At 42.2% G+C, this 13,053-nt stretch overlaps 1 protein-coding gene across 1 annotated transcript; it reads left to right on the top strand.

Moving 5' to 3' along the window:
- Positions 1-517: 517 nt before the first annotated feature.
- mcm2 (minichromosome maintenance complex component 2) lies at positions 518-9,126 on the top strand. The gene is made up of 20 exons (XM_003447696.5): positions 518-671; positions 1,717-1,904; positions 2,008-2,180; positions 2,261-2,385; positions 2,479-2,617; positions 2,716-2,813; positions 2,979-3,100; positions 3,308-3,515; positions 3,622-3,756; positions 4,073-4,264; positions 5,026-5,119; positions 5,212-5,290; positions 5,498-5,669; positions 5,768-5,894; positions 6,171-6,283; positions 6,582-6,746; positions 7,031-7,105; positions 7,310-7,492; positions 7,928-8,083; positions 8,437-9,126. The coding sequence occupies exons 1-20, from the start codon at positions 666-668 to the stop codon at positions 8,545-8,547; spliced, it is 2,661 nt and encodes an 886-aa protein (XP_003447744.1). The 5' UTR covers positions 518-665; the 3' UTR covers positions 8,548-9,126.
- Positions 9,127-13,053: the final 3,927 nt, after the last annotated feature.

A 13,053-nucleotide genomic window follows, 5' to 3' on the forward strand; every position in this document is an offset into this window, starting at 1 on the left:
AAATGTTTTCCCTGAATATTTTTACCTTTATTTCTGGCATTATAGAATTACTTTTACTAAAGCATGTGTGTTTTTTATTATTTAAGTTTCTAAATTGTGGTTGTTTCTGTGTTTCATTCTTGTCTCACAATCTTCGCATCTATACATACAAATTATTATTATTTTATCTTATTGATCCCTTATGTGTTGACTTAATTGATGACATTAATATTTTTGCAGTGCAAAAACATCCACAGGAAGGCAAAAGCCACTTTATTTTTAGTGTAGTGAGGATACGAGGAAGGAAATAAAGCGGATTTGAACGCAGCCAAAAATTTCCCGGGAAACTATACGACGTAATAAACCCTGCCCCTCCATCGCGGTCAGACAAAAGGTGCGTTCGTTTTACTCTGCGGCTCGACCCTAGTTGTTTTTATTAAGGTCATCACACAACAGGACAAGCGGTCGTTCTGCTCCTTGTCATAAAGCGAACGCACTGTGCTTTTCATCCCCTCCTCTTTCAGGCAAATACACCAATGAGAAAGCAAAACCTTATCCGTCTCTCTTGAATATTCATGCTTTTTCGCGGGCTTTGAGTGTCACATGGTCTTTTCGCGCGAAAAGCGACTCACGGCAGGAAGAAGAATAAGTAGCTTTTGAAGCAGCAGCGAGACAGAAACGCAGCGATGGCGGTGAGTAAACTCATTAAAAACAGGCGCAGTGCTCTGATGGGAGGGCTCAGCTTGTAGGCAGAGGCGCATTATTCTATACGAAGCAGTTTTTACCAGTCAGCTTTAGTTTTTCTGGGAAAATAAACTTTGTTCATTCGTCGAAGTCACAACAACGACAGAGAGCGTCATCAAGAGTTGATGTAGAGCTTCATTTTCCCACATATCGGAATTAAAAATATACTTTATGATCTTTTAAACTGCGCGTGTTTTGCTAAGAACCGTTTTTCACCTTCGTAGACTGGACCCAAAACCCGTTGTTGTTTTTTTGTTCCTTCGCTGTGAAAAGCAGACCTACCATGTGGTCAGTTAGCTTGTTTTTGCATCTCTAAACCGTCTCAAGTAACAACCGAGGAATAATGAAACTTTTTAAAAAAAATCTTTACACCCCCTTGCATGAGTCCTTACATCTGGAATAATTGATTATAGTTTACTTACAAGGCATGATGGGCTTTAAATTATTGGTTTCAATAAAGTAAAGACATGAAAAGATCATTAAAATACACTGTCCCGTGGTAACAACTGTCCTGTAATACTTAAACTATCAAATTACATTTTGCTTCTAATGTTGGCTCGCCACATTCTTAAATGTAATAAACATGTCTTACAGTCTTACTTTTAAAGATCTATGATCTTTGAGAAGTCACACAGTCCTATGTGAGTTTTTCTTCCCTTAGATAAAACTAACTACTACAAGTTACCAGTTAAAAAATATAATTAAAGTCCATTTGCAAATTGATGTACATCCAAACTAATTGAAGACAATAATCCTTTGACAGCAGTGGCACAATGTTCTGCCCTCATCACCATCCCTACCTACTGTCTTTCTTGCTGCTGCTGTCCACTGAAGACAAAATGCAAAAAAACTGAATCTGCTAAAAAAATAAATAAAAACACAGACTAAAATTAAATGCTGTATGTGAGCAGTGGAAGCTGTAGACAATGTCAGGTTACTGTTGGCAGTAAACATAAGAATAATTTATTTGTTCTGAATTCGTGTTGTCAACAGGATTCCTCAGAGTCATACCACATGGCCACCAGCCCCAGCCGAGCCTCCAGGAGGGGAGACCTGACCTCCAGCCCCGGACGAGACTTGCCACCCTTCGAGGATGAGTCGGAGGGGCTGTTGGGAGATGGACCCTTGCCTGGGGAGGAGGAAGAAGATGGAGAGGAGCTGATTGGAGATGGGATGGAGAGGTGAGCGTGGATTTAAAATGGCCTTAAAGCTATGAACTCTGTGGGGTTGTTTTTTTTTGTTGTTTTTTTTTTAGGGCTTAATAACAACTCTGTCTCTGTTCAGGGATTACCGTGCCATCCCGGAGCTGGATCAGTACGAGGCAGAGGGTTTGGACCTCGATGATGAGGAGCTGTCAGAGCTGTCGCCTGGAGCCCGAGCGGCCGCTGAGGAGGCCATGAGGAGAAGGGACAGGCAACAGGGAGTCAGGGGGCGCGTGAGGCCAGGATTGCTCTATGGTGAGGCTTGAGTGTGTGGATATTTTTCAGGGTGGTGACGTGTAGGCTGTGATTAATTCTTTTATTTTGTTGGCATCCAGACAGCGAAGATGAGGATGACGAGCGCCCGGCTGCTCGGCGAAGACGGCTGGCTGAGCGGGCAGCAGAAGGTGATGGCGAGGAAGAGGAGATGATTGAGAGTATTGAGAATCTGGAGGACATGAAGGTTTGTGGTGACATTGGAGATAAGCTAGCTCACAGAAGCTTTTCAGGTCCGGCTGTTTGGGACGTCTTTGTAACGTTTTCACACACTGTGCAGGGCCACACAGTGAGGGAGTGGGTATCCATGGCGGCGCCGCGGCTGGAAATCTACAACCGCTTCAAGAACTTCCTGCGCACACACGTGGATGAAAATGGCCGCAACGTCTTCAAGGAGAAGATCAGCGATATGTGTAAAGGTAATGCAGTTTTCAGTAAACTTTAATGTGCGGAAAAATATAATTGTTGGCTGATTTCTGGCAATGATTGAATGAATCAATCTGAACCTGTAATCCAGAGAACAAGGAGAGCCTGGTAGTAAACTATGAGGACCTCGCAGCCAGGGAGCACGTCCTGGCTTACTTCCTACCAGAAGCTCCAGCTGAGATGCTGAAGGTCAGTCAACTTGTCATCTTGCTTAATGTCCTTTTCTGTGCCTTTTTTTTTTTCTTCATGCATTTATATTTAACTTTAGCGGATATTAAATGCTGTGAAAGTTAAATGTGAGTGTCCTTCAATTATTTTCTGATCTCCGGTGCGTGTCTGATTGTTCTTTGCCAGATTTTTGATGAAGCAGCTAAAGAAGTTGTGCTTGCCATGTACCCAAAATACGATCGCATCGCCTATGAGATCCATGTCCGCATCTGCAACCTGCCTCTGGTCGAGGAGATCCGATCACTCAGGTAACACTTCAGTTTTTACCCAACAGGTATTTTCAACTTGAAGGAATAATTCACAGTAGTAATGAAACTAAGGCGAGACCTCCACATTTGTCTTGGCGAGGCACATCTGTGGCTCTTCCAAAAAGGGCCGTCTATATATGAAGGAGCTACTTGGGTGAAGCTTTCTGCTCTTTACCAACTGTTTTCTTCTTCTGTTGTCCTCTTCAGGCAGCTGCACCTGAATCAGCTCATCCGGACCAGCGGCGTGGTGAGCAGCTGCACCGGTGTCCTGCCTCAGCTCGGCATGGTCAAGTACAACTGTAACAAGTGTAACTTCGTGCTAGGGCCCTTCTTCCAGTCCCAGAACCAGGAGGTGAAGCCGGGTTCCTGTCCGGAGTGTCAATCCCAGGGACCGTTTGAGATCAACATGGAGGAGGTGAGGGGAGGGCCGGGCTGGCTGATGGTTGGTTGTGAAAGTTGTAGTTTGTCTGCCGAGTCTGTGCCCAGTCTGAGGATTTAAAATTACTGCCTCCTTCCTGCAGACAGTGTACCAGAACTACCAGAGGATCACCATCCAGGAAAGTCCCGGTAAGGTGGCTGCAGGTCGCCTCCCTCGCTCCAAAGATGCCATCCTCCTAGCCGACCTCGTCGATAGCTGCAAGCCTGGAGATGAGATTGTGAGTCTGTGTAGAGATTTAAAAAAAAAAAAGCTCATATTTGAGGCAGGGAGGGTTGAAACTGATCAGAAGTAGAAATTAAAGACACTTGAGGCTAGACGGAAAACCATAAAAATTTAGAGGATGGAAATGAAAGTTTAGTCACATTTGCAGAAACTTCAGGGTCGATAAAGAGTTCATGCTGTGTTGCAAAACTGAATCAGTTTAAATGTGCTAAAATACAATTTCATACAGATGTAATTTTTAATGTATATTAAGGACTTAGAATATTCATAATATGTTGTTTTAAAGTGATGCATGTTTTTCTGCCTATCAGGAGCTGACTGGGATCTACCACAACAACTACGACGGCTCTCTGAACATGGCGAATGGTTTCCCGGTGTTTGCCACAGTGATCCTGGCTAACCACATCACCCGCAGAGACGAGGGGGTCGCTGTGGCCGAGCTGACTGACGAAGACGTCAAAGCCATTGTTGCTCTGTCTAAGGACGAACGTATCGGAGAGAGGGTGAGTAATCTGATACAAATGGTAAAAATGGAGAAAGGATGTTATTTCCAGTGTATGAATGTGTGTGTGAATGGGTGAATGACTGGATATGTAAAGCGCTTTGGGGTCCTTAGGGGACCATAAAAGCGCTATATAAATACAGGCCATTTACCATTTACCATTTTGGCTCAGATAACCCAAAAGTAAAAATTCGATTCTAAATGGATGATGTCATCTTTTAAAATGATTGCAATTTGAATTCCCCTCTTTGAAAATTCTAGGAGGCTTCAATTTCAAAATTGAGATTTTTATGAAAGCTCAAGTCTCTAATGTTAAGTGGCAAAGAATATTTAGAAAACAGTCTAGAAATTAAAAACAACTTTTAAAACAAAACATCCATCCATCCATCCATTCGCTTCCAAAACAAAGATTTAAAAAATCTTGGTGAATTTAATAAGTCCTTCCTATTTGTTTTAGATGATTTAATGCTAACTGATAGCTCAGTGTCATGAATGAAAGTCAATCCCAGATAGACAGAAAAAAGATTGAAACAGATGGTCCACTTTGGCGACCCCTAAAGGGAGCAGCCGAAAGAAAACAGACACTTTTGTCTGTTAATTGTTTTTAGGAGTGTGACCACTGTGGCTGGTGTTATCGGTTTCACCAGCTAAGTGCTCTGTTATTATTAAAAACATGATGAACTGACTCTGATAGCAGATCTGCACTGGTCCAACCACTGCAGTGCAAATGTTTTGGTAACTCCTTTTCTCTACTGTCTGCAGATCTTTGCCAGCATGGCGCCATCTATCTACGGGCATGAGGACATCAAGAGAGCGCTCGCCCTGTCGCTGTTTGGAGGAGAGCCCAAAAATCCAGGTAAAGCCTCTCATCTCTGAACTTGAAAGAATAACAATGGATCAGTTTGTCCTCCATTTAACTCTCTCTCTTCTCAATTCTTTCTTTTCCAGGTGGGAAGCATAAGGTACGTGGGGACATCAACGTGCTGCTGTGCGGAGACCCAGGAACTGCCAAGTCCCAGTTCCTCAAGTACGTTTGACACACAGTCGATGTTGTCAGTGGCAAAAGTTAATTAATTGATGAAAAAAATAAAGGGCTGAAGTTTACATATGCAGGGCTGTATTTCGTCTCTCTTGACCGCAACTGTCCAATAGAGGTCAAATGTTGATGAAGAAATCTGTTGGGGGGAATAAAAGGATTGTTTCAGAAGATGCGCTAACATGTTTCCATCTGCAGGTACGTAGAGAAGGTCGCGAGCCGTGCGGTGTTCACCACAGGTCAGGGGGCCTCCGCCGTTGGTTTGACCGCTTATGTTCAGAGACACCCAGTGAGCCGTGAGTGGACGCTCGAGGCGGGAGCGCTGGTGCTGGCCGACCGTGGAGTCTGTCTGATCGATGAGTTTGATAAGGTGAGCTGAATCCAGGTATCCAGATTGGTGGGCACCCCCTCCTTCTCTTAAAAATAAAAATAAAAAATGTTCATATACCTGACTTTGTGTCCTCTCAGATGAACGATGCAGACAGGACGAGTATCCACGAGGCCATGGAGCAGCAGAGCATCTCCATCTCCAAAGCCGGCATTGTCACCTCGCTGCAGGCCAGATGCACAGTCATTGCTGCTGCCAACCCCATCGGTACGTAGCAGTCATATTTATTAGCTCAGTATGTTGGAGATGGATGCATTTTAAATGCTGATTAAGCTATTTTTGGCAGTTGGTTATAATCTGAGCTACTCTTTACAAGGATGCATAAAATAAAGGGACATGTGCATGCAGCTTTTATGAATATATTAAAAAGTGAGCATTGGACCTAAGTCAGTGAAGTCTGAGAACAGGCATTTTGTAATTGGTCCAAAGGAAGTGTGAGAGAGTCCTTTCAAGAGCAACATCATATCTCTTGTTTCCTGGCAGGTGGCAGATATGACCCCTCCCTGACTTTTGCTGAGAACGTGGACCTGACGGAGCCCATTGTGTCGCGTTTTGACGTGCTGTGTGTTGTTCGAGACACCATTGATCCCGTCCAGGTAGATGCAAACACACCTGATGCTGAGCTGCTGTGGGACACTGTATTTCTTTAGATCAAAGTACAACTGAACCGGGATAATCATCTGTCTTAACCTGCTCTGGTGAAACTGACTAGTACTTCCAAATATTTAACTCAGAGCATTTATTGTATTTGTCATCCACCTCTACCTCCTCATCTCCTGAACCGACGTCTGGGCTCTAACACACGAAAACATGCTTGTTTATTCCCAATGTTGTTGCACTAACTGATTACCTCCTCTCTGATGTAAATTTCACTGTGGCTCTTTTGTTCTTCAGGATGAGATGCTGGCGCGCTTCGTGGTCGGTTCCCACATCAAGCATCACCCTAGCAGCAAGGAGGGGGGAGTGGCATTGGAGGAGGTGGTTCTGCCCAACTCATCCGACGTGCCATCGATTCCACAGGAGCTCCTGAGGAAGTACATCATCTATGCTAAAGAGCGGGTACAAACAGATCCTCACAGGTTTATTTGTTTCTCTCTGGCTGGAATATCATAATTATGTAATCAGCCTAAAAGCTTGCGATATGAAGTAGCTGCTGTTTTACATTGTACATTGTGTTTGTTTTTGTTTTTTTTAGTGTTACAAGTTTTGTCCAAACAAGATTTATTTTAACAAACACTAAATAAATTGTAAGAATGAGTAGGTGGGTGTATTGCAGCGAATCAAAGCTTGGTTCTGTTCCAGTAGAAAATTGAAGGTAAAGTTTGTATTTTTTGTGTCTGAAGGTTCACCCAAAACTGAACCAGATGGACCAGGACAAGGTGGCTCGCATCTACAGTGACCTGCGTAAAGAGTCAATGGTGAGTCTGAAAAACTCCTCCCACTTTTTCTCTCATTTACACATAAACATGTTTTGAAATCCAGGGAGAGTAACCGAATTCGCCAAACCAATTAAGAAAGAAAAGCGTGTGAGAACATGTGCTATACTCAGGATTTGTTTCTCAGAGTCATCAAACTATTCATCTGTGACTGTGGAAATAACCCACTCTGGTTTGGTGTCACAGGCCACAGGTAGCATCCCCATCACGGTTCGTCACATTGAGTCCATGATCCGCATGGCGGAGGCTCACGCCAAAATGCACCTGAGGGACTATGTACTGGAGGACGACGTCAACATGGCCATCAGGGTCATGCTGGAGAGCTTCATCGACACACAGAAGTTCAGCGTGATGAGGAGCATGAGGAAGGTTTGTGGCTATTTTCTGTTGGCCTCAAGCATTAAAATGCTTCTTCTCAAAGGCGAACGATGGACACATTTTTAGATTCAGTAAGACTTTGAGTTTAATTCAGTTTTACATGCAGAAAAGGCTTTGAAATAAATCCAGTAATGTCTGAAAGTAGGGACAGCTTTTTAGCTAACTTGGGGTAGTTTATTGGTACCAGGTTGCCAAAGGGCAGATGTATTAAGGCTAAACTAAGAACAGATTATTGATGTTTAGCAGCAGGTTTTCACCAAGTTTGTAAATGTATTTATTATACATGCAAACAGCCACTTTCTCTTTTAAAACCCTGTAAATTTATGAAAAATCAACAAAATGAAGTGTCTATGGAGCGTGTATGAAGTGTGTGATTCTTCCTGGTTGTGTTTACTGACCTCATCTAATATTTGTGTGTCTGCTCAGACGTTCGCCCGCTATCTGGCCTTCCGCAGAGACAACAACGAGCTGCTGCTCTTCATCCTCAAACAGCTGGTGGCCGAGCAGGTCGCCTACCAGAGGAACAGATACGGAGTCCAGAACGACACCATCGAGATCCCAGAAAAAGATCTTCAGGATAAGGTACTGAGAGACACACCGTCAGTACATCGTTATAACTCTAGACCGGACAGGATGTGAAACTACAGACACTTTAAATTTATTGTCCTCCTAGTCATAAATACTCTTTTATCTTAGAAACGCACATGAAGGTCATTGTAGTAGGTGTAGGAAATCCTTTCACCAGAGCAGTCAGACCTCCAGTTCAGTGTGTACTGCTCAGTTGAACTTACATAATATCAAATAATAAAAAATGGGCAAGCTGGTGAACCCATTCAAAAGTGTGTTGGTTCCTGGAGGTCTTAAACTGATCACATATTTAAAGAAAATGAACGCCGTCCTGAACCTGCCTGACTCTCCTTCTCCTCCCTGTCCAGGCGAGACAGATAAACATCCACAACCTGTCGGCCTTCTACGACAGCGACCTGTTCCACTCCAACAAGTTCACCCACGACGGCAAGAAGAAACTGATACTGCAGCAGTTTTAAGAAGCCTTCCAACCTCACTCCTCTCCTTTCTCCTCCTACATTATGAGCTCTTACTTGGGTTTTGGTCATACTGGATTCAGGACTCTTAATTTTGGCTCTGAACTGATTGGAAGTGACTGAAGAGCAGCCGCTGTTGAAGGACTGTTATAAGAAGGAACATCTGATAAGGAAGATTTGACTCTGAAGGCAGCAGCTGATGACCGCACTGTTTCTGACGGATTGATACCGGTGGTGACTGTAAATTATTTTAGATAAGCAATTCATCAAAAATAAACTGCATGAATAAAAAAACAAAAAAAACAAACAAAAACATGTTTATTCTGTCCTGGGGGTCGCTGCATCTGCCTTCAGGTAGGGTTGATTGTAAATAAATGTACATGTTGATGTGGCGCTGTTTATTGTTTCGCTTAACTTTATCTGAATGTTTTGTCACAGTGTCCAAACTCACTGACTTTGTATTTCAGACCTTGTTGCGCTTTCTCAGAGGTTTGTGCTCACATCAGGAAGTTAATGTAGCTTGAACTGAAACCTCCATGTTTCACAAGTCTACTTAAAATAAACCAGTGTTTGATGATGTCACTGTTTGCTTCATGATGGATTGCAGCTCTGTTTTGATTTCAAAATTGTATTTTATTAATTGCTGGTCTCTGGTCTGATTTTTCTCCATGTAATTTAAAATCATCTAAAATCCACTGAGCGAAACGAGCGCCTCAACATTTTACTTGAACTTGCAGATTGAGAGAGCTGCAAATTTTCTGCACTTGTTATAAATGCTTTGCCAAATTCTACCTTGTATGGATGAAAAGACCCAGAGCCTGTTGACGGGGGACTTTAATCTGCAGTAGTAATGTTGAGAGTTTGCAAGCAGTGTGCGTGATTTTAGTTAAACAAGCCTGATGACAACAACTACAGCAATTTAAAGAAAACAAGTTATCGTGGGAGTGTAAAAATGAAAGAGGGAACATAATGAACAGATATAAATTGCAGTGTTAACTGTGGGAGAGGGAATAGTGTGACTCCCACCAAATAACTTGCACTATTTCTTTGTTTACTTTGAGATTGAACATTGGTTATCTTAGCCAGCAGAGCAGCCCTGTGCCAAAGACCAAGTTCAGTTACCTGGGGTATCTCTCTAATAACTTGATTCACCTACCTTAACATAAGGAGGCATGTGGAGCTGATTATCAACTCTGAATCTGACCAATCACATACATTAACCCACTATTGATCATATCATTGATTTATCACATGAGCAAAGGTGTGCATGACCATCACTGGGAGTTAAGGGTGAAAACACTGAAATCTTGCCCCATCCCATCATGTAACCTGCTGAGGTAAGGTGAGAAACATCAAGACATACAAACATAAAGAGGGAAATATGAAACACGGGAATTACAGTGTTTTGCAAGAAGTGAATAAATATGAAAAACCATATGAACTAAACGTATGTCATGGGACACAGGTTTGTATGCTTTGCATAGATTAACAGTCTTAATTTATTAATGCAGGTTTCACATCTGCCAGTGATTTTAAATACAAAGTGACATCTGTGTGTTTAAATGTGAAATAACAGGGTAATAATCTTTTTAGAAATTCATTTCCTGTCTGTTAAATTTGGTGGAAATATATAATGTCATATGGTTGTTCATTACTGGAGTAACTGGGATTGGAGAAAAAATAATAAGCCACGTTCTCCAAGTACAAGTGTAGAGTATGGTTTTCGGTCTACCTGAAATTCATTCCTGTTACATGTTTTAACAAGACTGCACTGTAGGTCAGCGGTCCCCAACCCTCGGGCCTCGGACCGGTACCGGTCCGTGAGTCGTTTGGTACCGGGCCGCGAGAGTTGAGGCTCAGGTATGAAATGTATGGTTTTCAGGGTTTTTTATCGGTTTTCAGCGTTATTTTGTTATCGTTTTTATCGTTAACTCGGTTTTCCTGGGTCTTTTCACGTGTGTTATGAATAAATCTTCTTTTTTTTCGGTACCGGTACCAGTTTTATTTTGTTGTATTTATCCGCGACACCTTAAAGGCCGGTCCGTGAAAATGTTGTCGGGCATAAACCGGTCCGTAGCGCAAAAAAGGTTGGGGACCGCTGCTGTAGGTGGCTGACAGCTGCTGTCGTAAGCCACCGGCTGTTTGTTCATGTGCGCGCTCGGACGTGCACGCGGTCAAGGCGTGCCAGTGTGGAACGTTATATATTGTGACGTCAGTGTCACGTGATACCTTTTCCGCTTTGATCTGGCTTTAGGAGCTCAGAAATAGGTATCTAGCCGCAGAGGATTTATTTCCGAAATCGCCAAAGAAATTTGACACTAAAAATTATTACATACACTAGAAACGAGACAAAGAGCAGCACAGAAAAAATCTGAAATGGATTCCTTTAAAGGAGATAGTCCACAGGAGCCTGGGCCTACAGAGATATCTGAAGAAGAGATGCAGACATTTGTGTTAAAATCTGTCTTTATGACCCCTACACGGGCAGTGAGACGAGATATGGATGAAAAAAACTTTATCGTTCAGTTTGTTGTAAAACTGACAAACACCATCACAACAAAAACTAAGTTAGTCATAAAACCTGTGGACATGTCTGGACTTATAAAAACGGTCACAGAAAAGACTGCAGGAAAATTACCTGCAGAACTGCCAAAATCTGAGGACAGGATCGTTATGTCTGTTTTCAAAGGGCTGAAGAAGGTGTACAAGTCCAACAACTTGTTACATTTTGACATTACATTCTGTCAGCAAATATTTGAAGCAAATGTAGCAAGAATTTTAATGTCAGAACTGAACAACATAACAGAGAAAAAGATAAAGGGTTCTGTGCTTAGGGAAAATCCATCACACCAATTCTCCTCAAAAATGGTTAGCAGTTTGCGCTCGTTTGGACAAACATCTCAAATGGCTCTACATGAGCCCAGTCCTGCAGAAATGCCTGAAGAACAGATGGAGACATTTCATTCAAACGCTGTATTTATGTCCGGTACAGGGGGAAAGACAGGAGAAACTGAGGAAAGAAACTTCATAATTCAGTTTCTTATGAAGCTGATCAACATGATCGCTTCAAAGACACACACAGAAACAAAATGGGTTAACATTTTTCGAATTTTGGAAAGTGTTATTGAAATGACTGTGGGAAAACTACCCGCAAAACTTCCCAGATGTTTAGATAAACTTGTTACAGCCGTTTATAAGAGTCTAAAGAAGACATACAAATCTAAAATTATGCTACAGACTGCCATGGAATTCAGGCAGTTAAACTTTGAAGATAATGTAGCAAAAACATTGATATCTGAAACAAAAAAGATGAAGGAGAAGCGGATAAAGGTTTATACTGTTGTTACGGAGAATGGCAACAATTCATCTGACCAATCCTCTTCAAAGATCTTTGGGAACTTGTGTTCTTTTGGACAGTGTTTGAAAAAAATGTTTTCCTTCAAAGTCATAGTCGAAATTAGGCGATGATTACCTGCTTTAGTGCCTTAAAGTTACACCCCTGTTTCTCCCCCCAAAATAATTCACAAGATTGCAACAATTTTAAAATGCTACAGTGTTGGTTCTGTCTCACATCACCCCCATCCAAACAGGTCGCGACAGATGGCTGACCCTCTCTGAGCCTGGTTCTGTTGGAGGTTTCTTCCTGTTAAAAGGGAGTTTTTCCTCCCCACTGTTGCCAAGTGCTTGCTCATGGGGGATTGTTTGGGTTGGGGCTTTAATTTTGTAGGGTTCTTACCTTACTATTGTAAGGTAAAAACCCTACAGCGCCTTGATTCAGAACCTTTTCTCACTGTTGTTGAAATTGTTTGTTTCCAATGTAGGAATGTTTAGCTTATTTTAGAGCAGGGGTGTCGAAGTCCAGGCCTCGAGGGCCGGTGTCCTGCAGGTTTTAGGTAACACCCTGAGTGAACACACCTGAATCAAATGAGTAGTTCATTACCAGGCCTCTGGAGAACTACAAGACATGTTGAGGAGGTAATTTAGCCATTTGAATCAGCTGTGTTGGATCAAGGTCACATCCAAAACCTGCAGGACACCGGCCCTCGAGGACACTCACTCACGAGCACTCACATATACACACGGGAACACGCACACACAGGCACTCACGTGCTCGTGCACATAGACACAGACACAGAGTTTTGAGCACATCATGGGGGTTTTATGACACTTAAAAATGGCCATTGGCCATTGGCCCTTTCTGTCTGGACACTGAATGTTCTGAATCTCATTTGGAAATGGTAAATTTTGCACATGAATGAAATTTAATTCTAAATTGTGAGATGCATTTTCTAAATATAAACAAACTAAACTAATGCATGGCTATGGTGTGTTTTTATGAATCTAGTACTCAGGTAAGTAATACTTTTGTCTTATTACTGACAAAAGTATTACTTACATAATGTGAATGTGAATATAAACAATAGATTATTTTTTTTACAGTTTCAAAAGAAAAAGAAAACTTGTGTCTTTTAAAGAACCGTTTGTGTTTTAGTTTAGTTAGTTAATGTA

This window comes from Oreochromis niloticus, linkage group LG5 (assembly GCF_001858045.2).
Source record: "Oreochromis niloticus isolate F11D_XX linkage group LG5, O_niloticus_UMD_NMBU, whole genome shotgun sequence".
NCBI classification, from domain to species: Eukaryota; Metazoa; Chordata; class Actinopteri; order Cichliformes; family Cichlidae; genus Oreochromis; species Oreochromis niloticus.

What these genes read in the sequence shown, in the direction of transcription:
- mcm2 (XM_003447696.5), top strand. An exon ending in GCAAGCCTGGAGATGAGATT is followed by an intron (nt 3,757 to 4,072) that starts GTGAGTCTGTGT and finishes TCTGCCTATCAG; the next exon opens with GAGCTGACTGGGATCTACCA. An exon ending in ACGAACGTATCGGAGAGAGG is followed by an intron (nt 4,265 to 5,025) that starts GTGAGTAATCTG and finishes TACTGTCTGCAG; the next exon opens with ATCTTTGCCAGCATGGCGCC.